The sequence below is a fragment of the Haplochromis burtoni genome, unplaced genomic scaffold (assembly GCF_018398535.1).
Source record: "Haplochromis burtoni strain Fernald_Lab_line unplaced genomic scaffold, NCSU_Asbu1 Contig_24, whole genome shotgun sequence".
In the NCBI taxonomy this organism is placed as follows: Eukaryota; Metazoa; Chordata; class Actinopteri; order Cichliformes; family Cichlidae; genus Haplochromis; species Haplochromis burtoni.
Window position 1 is genome coordinate 180733 of NW_024582385.1, and position 18585 is coordinate 199317.

Genomic DNA, 18585 nt, shown 5'->3' on the forward strand with positions numbered 1-18585 from the left:
TTAAGGTGATGCTATACTCAGATTAAAATGTGTTTGTTTTCTTTTTTGTGTGTGTGTGTGTGTGTGTGTGTGTGTGTGTGTGTGTGTGTGTGTGTGTGTGGTTTTTAGTGAAATTCCAGCTCGGTTTCGGGATATTCAATCACTGAAAGGAAATGCATTAAAACAACAGTGGGGAACTAAAACTAGTTCCACCTCTGTGAGGGAGAGACTTCCTAAGCCTTTTATACGTCTGAATATCTGAAATGTGAATACTGTTCCAGTACCAAAGATGATATAGACTCATTTATGCCTCTTGCCAGAGAAAACATTTCACTGTATATAAAACATAAAGAAATAGAAATTGCAGAGAGTTAAAACCTTTCGCTTCCTTTTTGATGGTAATTAGCCCAAAGGCTTAGGAAGTCTCTCTGCGTCACGGAGGTGGAACCAGTTTCAGTTCCCCACCGTTGTTTTCATTCATTCCCTTTCAGTGATTGAATGTCCCGAAACCGAGCTCGAATTTCACATAAAAATTTCTGGAGCCAGAGGCAGCTCCTAGAAGCTGGTTATGTTATATTGGATAGCCAGGCCCTGCCCAGCTGCTTCTCACGTTAAAGTACAGTATGTTGATTCACAGACTAATCAGTGTCCTAGCAAGTCTGTCTGTAATAGCGATGAAGTTGGCTGAGTTTTTAAATTGCACACTTTTAAAAGTCATGGAAGGAACCGAAAGAAACAACTGTCACCGTCAGTGCAATAAACTGCTTTCTTTCAGTTCTGGACGTGCTGATTCACTAGCTTATTCCTTGTGGATAAATTATTGACTTGAAATATCAATTTAAACTAAACAAATTCACTTAATTCTTGTGAGGCCGAACATGAGGCAGTATACTCCCTGCAGCCCCCATTTGCTATTTGCTGGATATCTCTTTCACCAAACCAGTGCCATGATATTCTCTGGAGGGTAATATTGGCAGTTCTAAAAGTGGCATGTATCCATGTGTGTTCAGTTCAGTACAGAAAACATGTTTATGCTCTTAAGAGTTGCTCTCATAAATAGTGATCAGAGCCACCCAAACTGGCATTACTAGTTGTTGTTGTGCTTTGTCTGTATTTATTCATGTCTCATCTCTGACTTTGTGCCGTTTACCTTTAGACTCGCCTTCATTTGCAAATTACTGCTCGTCAAGTGAGTGATTTCCGTCTTGTATGCATGAATATTTTTATTCATGCTTTCAAATGCTGTTCTGGACTCATTCTTTGTGAGTGACTCTCAGATCAATATGGAAATTACTCTCAAAGTTTAGTTGACCCCAAGTCCCAAAGGTACTACAGAACTGTAATGGAAGCATCTCAAATTCATTTCACAGCAGGAGAACAAGCCTAAACACTCAGTCATAAGCATTCACTCCAGCCAAAAGAAGAACAACAGATGGTGTCTCCACAGCGTCCAGTTGTCGTCGTCATAACCAACCATCACAGTCAATCAGTCAGTCTGGGATTACACAGAGAGACGACGCTATGATAGGAAAAAGCCACAATCAGTCCTGCAGTGCCTGAAAACCTGAGGAAAACTCACTGACACCATGACAGGATTTAAGTGTTTTATTTGTCGTTCCTTACATCAGATCTGGCTTCACAGATTTGTTCTTTTGTCTTCTTTGACGCGTGTCACTCATTAATCAATTATATTTATTGGTTATACAATCATAGAATCTAAAACATTACATAGTCTTAGTTTTTCATTAATGAGTATTAGGGGGTATTCTGTTTGTTATGCGATGGTAAACAAAATATCTTCACGTTTTGGTCTCTTCAAATAACTTGAAGATGACACTTATTGCTCTGGTGTTACAGCCACAGCCCTCTAATAACTATTCAGCCAACCCTGTAATGTACATACTGGTGGCTTGTGTCTGCACAGCCTGGCCTGATTAGTTTTGCTAATTGCAAAGTCTGCTTCAGTAATGGCTCAGAGTGTTTATTAGTGGTGTAACCATTTTCTTTTCCACAGTTGTTTTATTGTCCTTTTCAAACCTCTGGGGAAAAAGGAAAAGCATGATGATAGTGGGCTAGACTCTCATTTTATAGCACAATGTTTAAAATACAAACTATAGATGTAGCCACAGTTTAGTGAAGTGCAGGTGTTGGTAAATGTTTTTGGTGTTTCTGTCTTGGCGCTGGACGTGATAAATGAACGGTGTGTCTGACTAACAGAGACGTACTGTAGGCTAATCTCAAGGTAGCACCTCCCCAAAGCAAACCCTGCTTTATCCTCTGTTATTCTAGTGAGACCACTATGCACAACATGATCCTCACGTTATATTCATAAGACTTGAAAATAGCAATTGAGACTCATCAGGAAAGGGTTTACTGAGCTTGTTGTTAATTTGCTGAACAGTAGATCTTTATGCAAATGGACTTTTTGCAGAGCTGCCCCATGCTTCCACGTTGGCTTCACTTTTTAGGCCCAGGAGCCACATCCATCTTTTAAATACAGTTTATGGTATTTGTCCACAGGACTTGGTTAACGAGGGCAGCACAGCATTTCCTGACAGCGAGGTCTGGGTTTGTATCCACCATCTGGCTGGGGTCTTTCTGTGGCGTTTGCGTGTTGTCCCTGTGTTTGCACGGGTTCTCTACGGATTCTCCGGTTTACGCCATTAGTCCAACAACATGCGCCGTTGGGTTAGGTTAAAATGACCACATGTGTGGTTGTGACTGCTATCTCTGTGTCTAGGGAGTAGCCTGCCCTGTGGTAGCTGTCAAAGTCTCCAATGGAGCGTCCTCTTTATCTTCAAACTAGTATCTTCATTTGAAGGATGAGACCTGCACCAGACGGACCTAAAAATGCATGAAAAACCACAGGATTTCTGTTCGTGGCTGAGGACATGTTGAGTCAGACATTCAGTGGCTCCAGTACTGAGGCAGCCTAATAGAGGAGAAATGAGAAAGTTGAGGTTCAGGATAAATGTGGGGAGAGATTCATGGCTTTCATTTTCAGAGCAAAAAACAAGCTGCTGTTGCTTTTCGTGGCGTAAAATTGTGATGCTGATGGAAATGCTGGAAAACTAGTCAAGACTGAAACTTTCACACAGTCTCGTATGTGGAGTTCGTTGCATTTGATCTTACACAATTGGAGAGAGAAAGATTTGACTCAGCAGGCCGGGAGCTTAGCAGAGGGAAGTTTTCTGTCAGTTTCTCCTCTTATCTGTTTTTGTGGCTGGGAAGAAGGTAGGCAGGAAAGCAGAGACGAGCGCTGTTCAAGATGAGCAAGCTTTTCTGGCTGCAGTCTTATAAGAATGTTTGACAGAGAAGCTGAGGAGGGCAGTCTCTTTCTTTTTACATGCAAACTCGGAGGCATTCTGAGAAGTCTGTGATTTCACTTCACTTTTGAACAGAAAAGGTGGCACTGGGCGAATAAAATGCACTAAAACGGTTGGCCTTTATCTGTGGTGTCTCAAAGTGCTTCACACTTTGTCAGTAGTTCCTCAGCCTTCCCTGATAAGTGCTGCTCAAAGCTTGTCATCATGCTCAGGCTGTGCGACAGTAGTCAAAAAGTTCTGAAGGCCTTCTCACAAGTTATTTCATATCATTTACCGTGTGGCCAGCGAGCTGACTTTCAGGATAAATAACTGAAGTCAGGGAAGAGCCCAGATAATACTGGCCTGTCAGAGATACTTTGGTATTGGATTGATGTGTCCAGTATACATGGGAATGCTGCTGTAATGTATAAACAGTGTCGTCTCACACATACACTCTATTTTTATTTTTAAATCTAATCCAGTATATCCATATTCTCTCATCACCACCCAAGAACATCCAGTATTGGTTGTTTGTGGGATGAAACATTTCATGCAAACTGATTTGTTTGTAATCACATTTTTTTTAAATAAAATATTTCTTTCCAAGAATGATGTGTGGACACATCTGCTATGTGCACTCACATACTTTCAGACTAAGACACTTTTAACAGCACATGTACGATGAGCTAGCATGATACTTTTCGTTGCCATGACAAATGGATTATACCTTCCCTCCATAACTTTATCAAACACTTTTACACAATCCAACCAAAGCTCTCGATGGCTCTGGTTCACATTCAGCACTCTTTAGAAGAGAACTGTCGCAGCAGTGTGTTTGGGCACAGCGCTCTAGTGTCTCCAGTAGAACAAATGTTAGTTGGATTTGGTTACTATGGAAGGAAAGAAGCTCCGCTGACTGGGAGGCCCGGCCGGAGGATGGAGATTAAAGAGCTGAAGAACATTCAAAGGGATTTCCCTTTATTTTAGAACTTTCCAGAATTACCTCTCACTAAATATTTAATCTTGCATTAAAGGAGGACGTGACATCACTGAGTCATGGAGTAGCTTTATTAGACTCTCCATCAAGGAGAACGTGGCATTTTGCCAATAAATAAAAGCCACAATACTTTCTGCTGGTTCTGTTCCAGTAGCCTCTTAAATTTATCAACCTAGTATATTGAATGATGCATAATGAGTCAAATGCAAAACGCCTGAAATAAAATAGAATAGAGTGGAATAGGTCTTTATTGTCATTGTACATGCATAACGAAACTGTGGGTGCTCCACACTATCAATGCTGGAATATAATATAAGTAGCAAACAGCAAGAATAATTAGCAAACAGGAGAAATTAATACAATGAAGAGGGATATAGATACAAAACAAAAAAATATATACAAAATAAAGCGAGAGGCACATATTAGATGGTGCTTGGAAGTAGTCCAAAGAAAAGACTTCATCTGAATAGAGTCTGTGTGAGTGGCCTGAGTGATGAGGGTTACTAAGACCATGGCTCAGTTTGGTGAGGTGGGTGGGCAGGGTGGGGTGTGGGGGGATATAGTGTTTGTTAACAGTCCCAGGGGAAGAAGCTGTTTGTGAGTCTGGAAATGTGGGATCTGATTGACCTGAGGTGCCAACCAGAGGGTAGCAGGTCAAACAGGTGATAGGTGGGGTGCAAGGGGTCACCTGTGATGACCCTGGTTTTCCTGACACAGGAGGATCTGGAGATGGCCTCCAGGTTATTCTTCCTCAGGACACAGAGGACGTGCAGCCGCTGCTGGGCCTTCTTTACCAGGGCCCAGCATCATAAACCAGAGGACTTTGGTTTATTATGAGTAAAATCAGTTTAAGTCAGTTTCCTCACTTCAGGTCAATCAGCGCAGTGCAGTTACAGACAGCTATATCTCCCTGACCTGTTGTTCAGTCATGTCTAATCAAGGCTTTTTATTTCTCAGGCTTTTCAGCGAGGGTCTTTGCTAGGTTGACTGGCTTTATTGGGCCCACAGGGAATCAGGTCATATCTGTACTGATGAATGTTCAGGACCTTGTTTGGGATTTTGCTGCAGTTGGAATGAATAAAATGCTTTCACACTACTTTTGTTGACTGTTGAATGTGTCAGTCGGTATAGAGTGTGTTTATTGTTCATAAAAATCTATATATATCATATAAATCTCTGACTCTACATTAAATTGTCAGGCAGAAGAAAAGCATCATACCTTGAGTGAATGATGAAGTAATTTACATGAAAAATACTGTAAAAAGGTTTGGGAGTAAAGAGATGTAGTCATTGCTAAAGTTGGCTTCCAATATCTCGTCTCAGAGTCTCGAGCCCTTAAGTCCAATTATCTCAATGCAGAGATCTTGTCTCAGAGTTAGTTCGGTCTGTCATCTTGCAGCTGCTGCAGATCTTCCATTCTTCCCAAAACTGCCTTTTTCCGCCCTCTTTCAATTTCCTCTCTTGTCTACAATGGTTAAAACACATCCTTGAGGCAACTGTTTGTATGTGAATGAGTGAGAGTGTGTGTGTGTGTGCGAGAGACGGCTCTATGGAAACAAGGTCAGTTCAGACAGATGTCTCATCAACTTCAACTTGTTCTCTCAGAGTATTGCAAACTCATTTGCCCTCATCAAATTATCCACTGTTCATGTCATGTTTCATTTCCTGACTGTTACATTCGAGATGCCTCGAACTGGACCCTGCAGCTGCTCGGCACTCCACAGTTTTTGTCATTGAGTGTTTTTAAAGAGGAAAGATCTTGAATCATGATTCGACCTGCAACTAACGGTCATTTTATCATAGTTTAAGATGTTTTTAAAAAGTAAAAAATATCTTTTGGCTATTTCCTAAAGCTCTGTTCAGCAGTATTTGGTCCATTTTAGCAGGGGAAAGAAATCCATACGTATTAAGTTTATAGTCATGGACAAGTGATAAATCCTCTTTTAAGGATCAGCATTTTATGTTCTGCAGTTTAATAGGTTTAAAATGACACTTCCAGACATTTATTGAAAATAAACCCAAGCTTCACATCCTTTTGATTACTGGATATAAATGATTAAAGCATAATAAGTGATTCGTTTTAGTGTCTAAATACAGTATTTTGCCTTCTGGCATTCCACACAGTTGTGAACAATTCAACTGATACATTTGTTTAGTACCTGAGGCACTGATCTCAAAGTATACGAAACTGAACATGCTTACATATGAACTTACTTCTTCACACACCCAAATAACCCAGAACATAAGGAAATAATAAAAAATTTAAAAAAGCAAACAAAAAAACTACATCTTATGCAAAAGGTACGGTCTGATGGGAGACTCGGAGGTCGTTGGATGTTGCTAGGATAGTAGTCTGTAGGATAACTTTGAAGTGAAGTTCAGTGAGCTCCTGTCCTGAAGAGCACCACAGATGTGATGTTTGGGAGGAACTATGGTACTGCATGGGGAAGTCAAATAAACAAACTGGTACCCAAAAAGTTGATTCTGTGTACCTGGACGCAGCGCTTTCAGTGGGAGAAACATGTCCACCCCAAGGATCTGCTCTGCCAGCACAGACAGAGTAAAATAGAGCTTGTATTTAAAAGAAAGAAATGTTATTGTAATAACCCCATTGAAGAGAGTTGGGTTTTGGTTAATGATAGTTTTCTTTTATTAAAACTTGTGACACGTAAAGAACTGTAACTGTGAAGAGTGCTCTGTTATTACAGCTCACCTCAGTATGCTCCACAGAGCACTGTGCAAAAGATTTGAGCCCACCCCGTTTTTTTGAAAAAAATATTTCTTTATATTTTAATGCAAATATAGTATCTCTGGTTCAACTTGTCTTTAGTATGCATAGAGGTGGTCAGCATACTAGTACAGGAGTCTATAACCATCCGTAAAACCCAGCCTGTGTCGTACCAGTGGTGATGGGAATCTTGTCAAAATTTGATGGAATTATGAAGGTAGAAAAGTGGATTTTGATCCACCATGTAATACCATCTGGAAAGCGTCTGATTGGCAGTGTGTTTGTTTTTCAGTATGACAATAATCGCAAACGTATTATTTTATATTTTCCTAGCAAAATATAAAGGAATAAAGCTATATATTAGATTTAAATGCATTGAAAAGCAACATTTGGGATTCTATTTATTCACTCGTACTGGATAAATTCATATTTCATGAAGTTAAGACCGTTATACCGGGCATTTGGCATAGCACTTTAACATATATACATACACTAAGAGTGATACTGTGATAGTCCAGCGTGTGCCATTTGAGTTCTAAGCTTCTGGTTGTGTGTGTCTGGCTGCAGGGGTCTGAGACCTGGACGTCATCTGGAGGACGACGACCTTGTGCCTGAACTGGCTCACATCCATCCCAGAGAGAGACCAGACTGGGAGGAAACCATCAGTGCCATGGTGAGAAACACTTGACTTTTTTTTTAACATGGATTTTTAATTAGAAGCATCATCCATCTTTTCTTTTTCTTCTTTTTTCTTTCTTTCTTTCTTTTTTTTAAACCTACCCACTTATGCTCAGAGTGAGCTGCTTGAAATATCACCCTGTGGCTGGGTGACTCCCCCTCGCTGGGTGATGGTAACAGGGTGTTAAAGAACCGTTATAAACCAGGTTAATAGTGCTTGCTTGTCAGTGAGTACTACATCTAGAAAGAAATGTGGCCTGTGAAAGTAATCTGATGCAATCTTTTTTTCCAAGGAGTCTGTACGTGTTCCTCAGTCCTTCATTCTGATGGGACTTTAAGTTTTTGTGTGTGTGTGTTTGTTTTGTTTTGTTTTGTTTTGTTTTTTAAATGCACTTAAGACACAATTTCCTGTATTCAGACTGTTCCAGATAAGGAGAATATACCTTTAACCAGTAAATGAAAAAGGATTAAGATTCTTATATCAAGCAGGCTTATCACTGTAACGTTCTGCTGATTGTTGATGGTAGAATATTCGGGAGGGAAGAAATGTCATAAACTGGCTTGTTGCAACAGTGGCATCCTGTTATAGTATGACAGTGAAATTCAGCGAGCTCCTTTAGAACCACTCATTCTCTCTCAAGTGTTTATGAAGGTATACTGCATGGCTACAATGTTCCAATGTGACTGAATTTAAAGATTAAGAGGTGTGGTCCAATACTTTTGCCCCTATAGTGTACTTACGCCTGTTTATAATGGCATACGCTATCTGGATATCTGCATTTTATGTCCTTACCATTTAAAATAACCCTATACATCAACCCCATGCAGTTATTGACAGTATGTCAATATTCAATAAGCTGGACATGAGTGTAATTTATTAAAAAATGAACAAATCAATATATTTGTATACATTTAATGCAGGACTGTCTGTTTCTACCATCAGTTCAGCTCCATCAACAAAATACATCATTAGTATTTGCAAACATTAAAAAAGCTTTGAAGAAAAAGGGAACCAAAATCCAGGTGTCTGAGGTCCAGATGAGTCCAGCCTGCAGGGGAAATTGTGCAACTTTCACTTTTGCCATGCATCTGTGTCGCCAGCTCATTTTGCTGTGTTTGTCAAATGTGATCTATGTAAAACCTTTAAGTTGAACTTATTCTTTTGTCCTGTGATCACCGCACTTCAGTAAAGTCTCCTGTCAGTCATTCCTGACACGTCTGATCCATGATCCAGTGAGAACACCTCCCCACCCTGTCGGCTTGTTTGCTGCCTGTCACTTCCTTATCAGTCTGTTTTTAAGCCACTGGGCCGATGACATGTCTGTCTCTCGTATTGAAAACTGTCTCTCTTTTGCTCCCAAAAGCCTGCTGAACCTTAATGCAGACTGTTGGTGTTCTAAACCTACCACACTCCAAGCTCTTCGCACAGATCGGTCATGTACAGATCGGTCTGATTATTTCATCTCTCCGTGCTCGTCCCATTCACCAGACGCCATTCATTCATTATTTCCTTTCCTCTTATTTAGTTCGGGTCTTGCTTCCTGCATCGGCAGCACCGTGAAAATGAGGCCGTCTCCATGGTAACATGTCGAGCCACCCGTGGTTGGCGCGTGGTTAGAGCAGTATCACGACTGCTCATTTCGATCGGGCAACAGAGAGGAAGAGAAACAGCAAGAGAAATCTGAGCAACCTATTGAATATTATTTAGAGAGGCGGGGCTTTTAATACTGCATGTGTGCGATTGTTTGCTCAGTTTGCGATACGGCTGTGTCCACTGGGGCACCATGCATCATTTATGTCTCCAGTGGTTGGAAGACATGATGAAAAGAAGTGTGAACAACTTGGTGTAAGCTGTCACACCAATGCCCTGGTGCACTGTGTAGGCTAGATCATATTCTAGTAGAACAAAACACGCACGCACCCGTGCAACGTGATCATCATCAGCAACTTAAATACCTGCAGTCTACATGACATACATTTTAGCAACGATACAAGATAATTCGGTTCGTTTTTTATTTTATTTTATTTAGATTTTATTTTGTCTTACCAACAAGCACTTGTTTATGTCCAGATACACAGTGTTTGTCTGTAGTGGTAAAAAAGTTACAACTGTAATTGTAGCGAGTGATGTTGGACTTGGACCTAATGGATATAGAACACAGAGGTGGGCGATGTAGCTTTAAAATGAAATCAAAAAACGATGTTAGTAGCTCACAATCCCCCCCCCCCAATTAAATCTGCATGTGATGCAGAAACGCAGCTCTGGCTGTTTGATGTGTCCGGGCTTCTTGTTGTGAGCGTTAGTGTATGTAAAACGCAAGGCATGATATCGCCCAATGAGAACACAGTGAGTTTCTACATGTCGTCAGAGCTGTGAAAATGAGAACTGTGACAGGCACAATACTGTGTTTTGCATTAGCACTGTGAAATGATGAGATTATCACCACGTTTTGTGTGGCAGATGACTGAAAAACAAAGGTACTAAGTATTTTATCGCTGTTCAATTCATAGTAGGATGCAAGAGGGTAGATGTAAGTGTGTAGTAAGCTTTATTACCAAATAGGACTAATCATTGCAGCCAACTCACTGATGGTTAAACAAAAACTGTAGTAACCAATATAACCACCTTCTCACTGGCAGCATAACTTGAGAGAGCAAATTTAATCCTGCTGTACAGAAACAGCTACAAGTGCTCCATCTTTCACCTCTACCTGGGCCCTTTTAGCACCTGGAATAGAGGTGGTGCAGAAAGTCTGTGGTCTGACCGCATATGCAAAGCACCGTACCTGTCAGCGGCTGTGGTGAGGTTACAAGCTGAATGAATGAAGCTTTCACAGTTCTGTAACCTTGCCTAAGTCATGCTCCTGTTTTCTTACACAGCTTCACAGCGAGTAAATCCACTGATTAAAATCTGCTTGCACTAAAGTAGATTCCCCAGACTCTTCGTGATTTGCTTACCACATCTGCTTTTGATTTTCAGTCTAATTTAAGCTAAATGATGCGAATGGCTTTATTTTTGAACACGATAACAACCAGAGTGAGTGGCTGTCGGTGAATCTGTGTGGGGAGTGGTCTTTTAGTCAGAGACTGCAGAAATGCTTCTCAACCAACTGTGCCTGATGCTTTTAGATGTTCAACATAGTTTCCAAGTCAAACTGTTGTTGTTATTGTTCATAATGCTCAGATTCTTCCATCTTATGTATAAGATATTTTAAGTCTGCACAGTACACACTATGGACTGAACGCTGTTTCATAACATGTGTAAGTGTGCAAAGACCTTGAAACACTCCCTCGGCTTGTCCATCAACCACATGTATGTGAGGCATTCAATGACATTAATTACTATACATTTAAATTAGGGATACACAAATGTAGCTTTTTCCAGCACTAATATGCTACAGATGTCTGCCAGGCTGCATTTAAGTGTTGCTTTCGAAAATAAAATGTAATCTATGTAATGTAATAAAATGAATCTAGTAATTATTAGTAAAATAATAATAACAACAATAATAATAATAACAATAGAGTGAAGATCCAATTTTGATTGATCTCCTTTATTTGCAGTCATGTTATTTCAGCTCGGTGTGAGAGGAGGATTTGCGTCATACTGCTGTTATTTACAGTCATCCTTACACACATTGTAAAGCTGACAAGAGAAGTGAAATATTTATCAAGGTGGCAGCAGGTTATGTTATAGGAAGTGCAATAAAAGCATCAGAATCAAACATAACAAGAATGAGAATGAGCAACATATGAGAGAGAAGAAAACAAAAAAGCCTTGTTGTTGATGAAGCTGCTCAGCTGTCAGCTGACCACAGTCTGCAGTTTAGTCAAATATTATTGCAAAGCATATAAAGAACAGCTGTTGGTGATGGAGGCATGAAGTATCCTCACGCTGCTGTTGCTTGACTGTTAGCTTCCTCCATGCTAAGTTAGCGTTTCCGCTACCAGCTGAGACGCTGCTGCTCACGGCTGGCGTGGTAAACACTGAACAGAACCACAACAATCACCCTTGTAGATGTGCCCATTTTCACCCATCAGGCCCTAGTTGGCATGTGTACAGGTATTCTCAGTGAGCTGTAATCTCGGACTTCAGACACTTAACACTTGTGTTTTCTGCTCTTGGCTCTGTATGATGTGAGTGAGGGGATATCCCTAATAAAACTATTCTGACTGTGAGAATAGAAAAGCCCTCCCACCTGCTGTTCAAACCTTCTGCAGCGAATCAGAAGAAAGCTGGCTTAAAGGAAGACGGGCTTGTTTTAGAGGGTGAATTGAGATAAATAAGGATTAATGTGTCCTGTGAATCATGCAGAATTACTCTGCCAGAGTCCGAGAATAAAAAATATGAAGTTTAAAACAGCAAATGGAAAGTGCACATATGAAGCAATTCAAAGACCAGGATGAGCTGGGAGAAAATAATAATTCTCAAAGGAATCATACTGTTGTCCAGTCAACTAACAAGCTGCACACGTGTCAGTCAGCAGGATCAGCAGGGCTCAGCTCATCCAAACACATTAGATGGAGTCAAACAGCATATTGCTGTACAGCACTGGTTACACAAGGCTGTTAGGATTTTTGGAAAGTCATTACCTGATCTGATCTAAGCAAACTGGTGCTACACATAAACCTAATTAACTGAATGATGTGCAGTTGTATGAATTAGCTGGCTCCCCTCATTAAATCGATGCTTTGGATCGGACTGGAAGTGTGAGCTCTCATGTTTGTGTGCTTTGTTTTGGTTTTTTTAGGCAAGGAGTGCTGAGATCCCTGAGCTGAGGACTGAGCCCCTCATGCGCTCATGCAGCAGCAGCACAGCCAGCATGAAGGTCAAGAATGTCAAGAAGTGAGTGGGCACGTGGACACACAAACTCACAGCTCTCACATTTCTCCTCTGTCCATTTCTGATATCGCTCCAAACTGGCTGTTTATCGAGTCTGTTTCTGTGCCTGCCTCGTGCTTTCGCTCCCTCTGTTTGCATTGCCCTCGGCTTTTTCTGCTAATCATACACACTCCAAGCTGTTACCATATGAAGAGAATGAAGTGCTAACCAAACTGTGTGTGTTGCATTTGCAGACTTTGCTTCACCAAGGGCCATTTCCCAAAACTGGCAGAGTGTGCTCATTTCCACTATGAAAATGTGGACTTTGGTACAATTCAGGTACAGTCTTGAAGCTTTTTGATTCCTTCTCTTGAATTTCTTAATGCTTTACAAACACCTGGTATGAGAAAGGGTTAAAGCTGGCTTTTAAAAACTTTGATTGGGATTATGAGTTTAAAATTACAGCACCACAAATATCAGCGATGTTGTGGATGAACCTTTGCACAGCTTATTGAAAAATACTCGCTCTCACTGAGAAGAAATTGGCTGATGATATTTGTAAAGCCTGAATGAAGCAGGACTTCTCCACATGATGTCAGGTAGAACTTTTTTGCCATTGATGCATGGAGATTGTTGGTGTTTGCTATGGTTTTCTGGTTCCTTAAATGCCCCATTTTGCTAATATAATATAAATATAAGATCTTTAAAAAGTTTTCTTCTACCACAGTCTCTCCTGGAGATTCCTCCACATGGCTCCCTCATGCCTTTGCCTTTATTAACCTTAGTGGCTGTTGAGTCCCAAGCTGAGTCACAACTTGCTTTGCCAGCAGTTGTCTTTGCAGTCTGTTTTGATGTTTTTAAAAGTCCCCCCCATGCTTTAAAATATCCAAACTAGGAACTGTGAACCAAGTGTTTTTTAATCCCACCTGCACCCTGGTTAAATATTTGAATTGTTTGTTACACTTTCTGTGTGGAAAAGGATTTTTTTTTTTTAACTAGTTAAAAACAAAAAAATCAAATGGGAATGCCTGAGTAACTCAGTGAAAAGCATGTGCCCATGTAGTACAGGTATGTCTGATATTTCATTTGATTATTTTATTTTACTGTATTTTTTGGACCATAAAGCGCACCGGATTATAAGGCGCATTAAGCGAAACAAAACAGTCAGATAAGTCAAACTTTACTCAACTCATTCTTCTTGCTTCCTCCACTTCCGTACCATTGATTCATTAATGTTGAATTCTCTGGCAGCTGCTCTATTCCCGTGTTGTTGCAGTATATTAATGACTAACCTGGTATTGTGGATCGATTATCTCAGTTGTTCTCCTGACTGAAGTTTGGCCCGTGTATAGCATCCTGCCATGCAATTGCATTTGTCCCTAACCATCAGGAACCTTCACGTTAACTTTTATCGAGTGGGGAAAAAAGTTAGCGTTCATCCTCCAGCTTCACTGTGTTTATGTTATGCTAACATAGCTGTGTCGCTAGCGATCACGTAGCACATCATTATATACCAGCTAGCCCAACTTCAGTAACCCTACAAACGTCACTGCTGTTTAGTTTTCTGTCTTCATTTATGTTGGAAGTGATAGCAGAGCTGTACGTTTGAATTTCTTCAGAAATCTCTGTCAGAACATGCTATATCATGTTTAGGTGGAAGCTAGCAAGCTAACTTCCTGCGAACTTCTAACTGATGCCTGGATGTTAAACTTCATAGTTACACCTGGTAAAGCAGCAATGCTGATCATTTTATTAAAGATGAAAGAATTTAGACAGTTTTTAACTCTCAGTGATGCTGCAGTGTTCATTTGTTTTTGGGACCTGAAGTGGGCGGAGTTTCGGACCAAGATTACTCCGTGAGGCTCCTGACTACAGTAGTCATAATGCTCCGACAACCCATCAAGGTTGCACAACCAGAATTTAACATAAGGCGCACTGATGATTTTTGAGAAAATGAAAGGATTTTAAGTGCGGCTTATAGTGCGGAAAGTAGTTTATTTTAGTTTTACCAAACATTTATTCACTGATCTTTTAAATGTTTAATTTGGAAGTTGTGCTTTACGTTTGTGAAAGATGATGATGTTCAGCACCACAGTGCAGTAAATACAGCTGATCTCTGACTCTTACTTTGGTGACTGGTGGGGTTGTGAGGTTAAAATATCTATCTTATGAATCCTTAAACACATTGCCAAGAGGAACTGTGCTGCAGTCAACTGTAGTGAGAGCTTTTTTTTTACCCAGCCAGTCTTGTCATTACTACAAGAAGCCAGTAGGGGTCACCAGTCAGCTAAATCAAACCCACTGCTATTGCAACGGCAGAGTGAGAGTTTGCTGTGTTGTATTTTACATGCAGGTCATTTGTTGATCTAACTCCACCCGTCCACTCATTGTATACATCTCAAGCTAATTTAAATTGTCTACAGCCAGTAGATTGGTTGTCCTTTTGTTTGGCCAGCTGATCCTTTCCTGGTTTTCAAATGCCTTTAAGTAGCCTTGTGTCTTTGTGTTGCCTCCTGTGTACTTTTAGTATTCAGTGCAGCTCCTGCCTCTTCTTCTGAGCCAGCTGAACCCCAGTGGAAACTCATGTCTTCTGTGTTTGCTTAGGGATTAATTATTTGCTATTTGTTCCCCATGTCACTCAATATATTATGTCTTATCTCGCCTCAACCAAACATGTTTGCTTGTTTAATGAATTGGTCACAACTGCATTCTATTTACTTGTTCCCTAATGATTCTGACACGGCATAAATAGTAAAGCTTTTTATAAATGATAAGTGAGAATGTTGATGCCTAAGAAATCATTCAGGGTGTTTCATAGACACGCTGCTGCACATTTTTACATCTTCTTCACAGATTCTATGAACAGCACAGATTTTCACATTAACTATATTTCATTTTTCCTTATGCATCTCCACCATTGAAGTGAAAAAATCCCAAATAAATAGTAATGTATGTGGAGCAGGTCCAGTGAGGTTTTATGTTTCCTCTGTGCTGGACTGAGGCAGGGTAGGACTTAGGTTCAGCTTTGGAATTGGGCCTTCTGCTGGAATACTTATTCCATTATTCCATTATTATTATTTCACTTCCATAATAAAAATCTTTGCCAGAGGAGAATGTGAGTCACACAAAGTTTTGTTGTGGGAAAAATAATAATGGCACAGTCCCACAAGCCCTGAGAGCACCACTTACGTGGCAGTCCTTTTCTTATGATGCTGGTTTTGTAGATGGAACGTTTGACTGACAGACTGTCAGTCGTTCTGGCAAAGATGGAGACATGGCTTAACCTTTACTTTCAAAGTCTTTTAAATCTTCTCTGTGGCTGCTCACAGAGTGGTCTGTTCATTACATTTTAATGTGTCTGTGTGCTCTTTGTTGATTCACTGTTTGCTCCGTTTTGACACAAAGAAGTGGCATTACTGGTCACATGTTTGGGGTTTTCAGCCAGTCGTGCTGCTGATGAAGTGCTGATCTGATGTAATCGTAAAAGAGGCCGTTTCAGACATATTATTTTTGGAGATTTGTTTAATGACAAGTGCTGAATAGTGTATGCACACTTGAGTGCAGCCAGCTACACATTTTTGTGTCGATTTGGGTTTTAAAAAGCCAAAATGATGCGATGCAGTCTTACACTTTAATCAATTCAGATTCAGACTATAAAAAATGAAAACAATATCATGCATTGCTTTTGTCCTCAGAGGGTTTCTTTGCAGTGTATTGACAACTGTGACTTGCTGTGAAATTTAGTCCAGACATCGTATTCCTCAGAGGAAGAATCTGGTTTAAATGTTAAATAAATGAAAACAAAAGCATAACCTTGCAGTGGTGTTGACAGACTAAGGTTCTTCTAACCTTCTTCTGTCTGACTGTACCTTAACAAGACTTCCAAATTAATCTAGTGCTGAACTTTTTGCTTATTTATTTGCTTTGATGTTAGAGAAACTTGTTGCCTTAAAATACTGTTGCTCAAAAAAGATTTGCAGGCCACACAGAAAGGATCTAATGACAGCAGCTTTTCCTTTTTGTACATTCTATGCTGTTACAAATCTGAATAGAGTCACTCCAAAAAGACTATAATTGATTTGATGATGGTGCTGTGACATCAGACACAAATGCATCACAAATGATCTTTGGAAAATATAAAAAAATATCTTTTTATCTTGACAGCTGTTCGAGACTAAATACTATTATGCCTAATTTTTGCACTTCTGAAAGCATTTAAAAACAATGGCACTAGATAGAAGGTTGTTACTAACTGACAGCTGACACTTCAATGCTACACTATATGAACAAAGAATAGTATATTTAGGTTTTTCTACAAATATCTATGACATTTGTCTGAGCTTATTTTCCAATGAGGTCATTTGTGGCATTTCTCTAAAAAATACGTTTGATTGTGGTTCTTATGTGAAGCCACAGGTGGTTCAGAATAGGTTTTACTTAAAGAAAGGAATCCTGGAACGTATCCCAGCTGTCATAGAGTGAGAGGTGGGGTACATCGTGGACAGGTGACTGGCCTGTTGCAGAGTTTTCATCTGGATTATGATAAATGTGAATGTTTTATTTAATCACTTAGAGGGGGGAAAAAAAGATGTTTTTGAACGTTGGCACCGAATGTCTAACACATGTAGTAGTGGTAGTAATAATAAGGACTAAATCTGTGACCTTAGCTACATCCTGGCGCCCTGTGGCTGCACAGTCATGTATGAGTTTGATTTGGCAGACATTGATGTTTTGGAGCAAACAGAAGCAGGAGTGATGGCTCCAAGTAGGACTGGCTCTTGTTTGTTTCTCTGCAGCTCTCATTAGGATGAGTAAGTCTTCCTTTCTTTTAATTGAACTAGCTTCAGGCGGATCTAGCGCAGACTTCACATCAAAGTGAGTGGTCTGAAAAAAATGCAGTTTAGGTCATCTTGCTATGGGTGGCCATGAAAGTTTGTATTGATTTTGGCACAGTACTGTTGGTGCCCTCTTGAGAATCTATTAAATGTCAAAACTTAGAAACCTATTAAGTTGGATGTAGAGAAGGTGGATGAATTGGTATTGATTAACCTTGTCTGACACTTTAAATCCTCTGTGCATTGGCTAAAACCATTCTTAAGAGAATGGATAAGTCCCTGCTGATATTTGTGTCATTCTGTGCTGCTGTGTATGCTGTCCTCCACTCTTTCTGAAGCTAGTGCTTGAGGCTGGAATCTGAAGTATGCAGAAGAGACCTCAGCCAACTGAATTCACTGCTGGTTATTTAATCTACTTGAGACAGATATGGTTTTGCACCAAATGATATACACGCCATCTAAAACAACGTTGATATCAGTGCATGCGATAAATTAAATGACAGGTGAACAGTTGGATGTGAGATGAAAGGGCAGATTTAGATACTCTGGTCAGACTGATTTTGTTCTGTTCTTATTGTATAGGTCACAGCAGTAGTCAAGGAGCTTTAAAAGGTAAAGACCCACAATATTAGATATATTACCCCAATAATTAGGTAATTCTTTATAAGCCAGCACATGGCGACGGTAGTGTGAAGCCTTTAAGGTTCAGGAAGAGGCAGCGCATACGGAGTTGAGGATAACAAATTGAGCAAAGCACAAACTGTAAACTACAGAAGACAAAAGTTTATGACTGCGATAGTGAGAAATGAATGCATGGGGAGAGCAGAGGTGCTCAGTGCATCGTGGATGTTCCTCAGCAGCCCGAGCACCTGATCCAGCTCTAAGCTAAATGAATATTTTAATCCTAATGTTGAAAGTATAGATGTGTGTGTCTCCTGAAACTAAACTAGAAGCTGGTTCCTCTCTAGAAATGGTAAATGGCCTGTATTTATATAGCGCTTTACTAGTCCCTTTACGTATCCAGTCACACACACATTCACACACACATTCACACACTGGTGATGGCAGCTACATTGTGGCCACAGCCACCCTGGGGCGCACTGACAGAGGCGAGGCTGCCGGACACTGGCGCCACCGGGCCCTCTGACCACCACTAGTAGGCAACGGGTGAAGTGTCTTGCCCAAGGACACAACGACCGAGACTGTCCAAGCCGGGGCTCGAACCGGCAACCTTCCGATTA

General features: G+C 40.4%; 1 protein-coding gene across 6 annotated transcripts in view; it reads left to right on the forward strand.

The window, feature by feature from the left end:
* Positions 1–18585, forward strand: part of arhgap32b (Rho GTPase activating protein 32b) — a 118213-nt gene that overhangs the window by 45203 nt on the left and 54425 nt on the right. For all 6 annotated transcript variants that reach the window (XM_042218813.1, XM_042218814.1, XM_042218809.1 and 3 more), the window contains exons 3-5: positions 7577–7682; positions 12439–12533; positions 12764–12848. In XM_042218813.1, coding sequence (XP_042074747.1) covers positions 7577–7682; positions 12439–12533; positions 12764–12848 — 286 coding nt within the window. The remainder of the gene's footprint in view (positions 1–7576; positions 7683–12438; positions 12534–12763; positions 12849–18585) is intronic.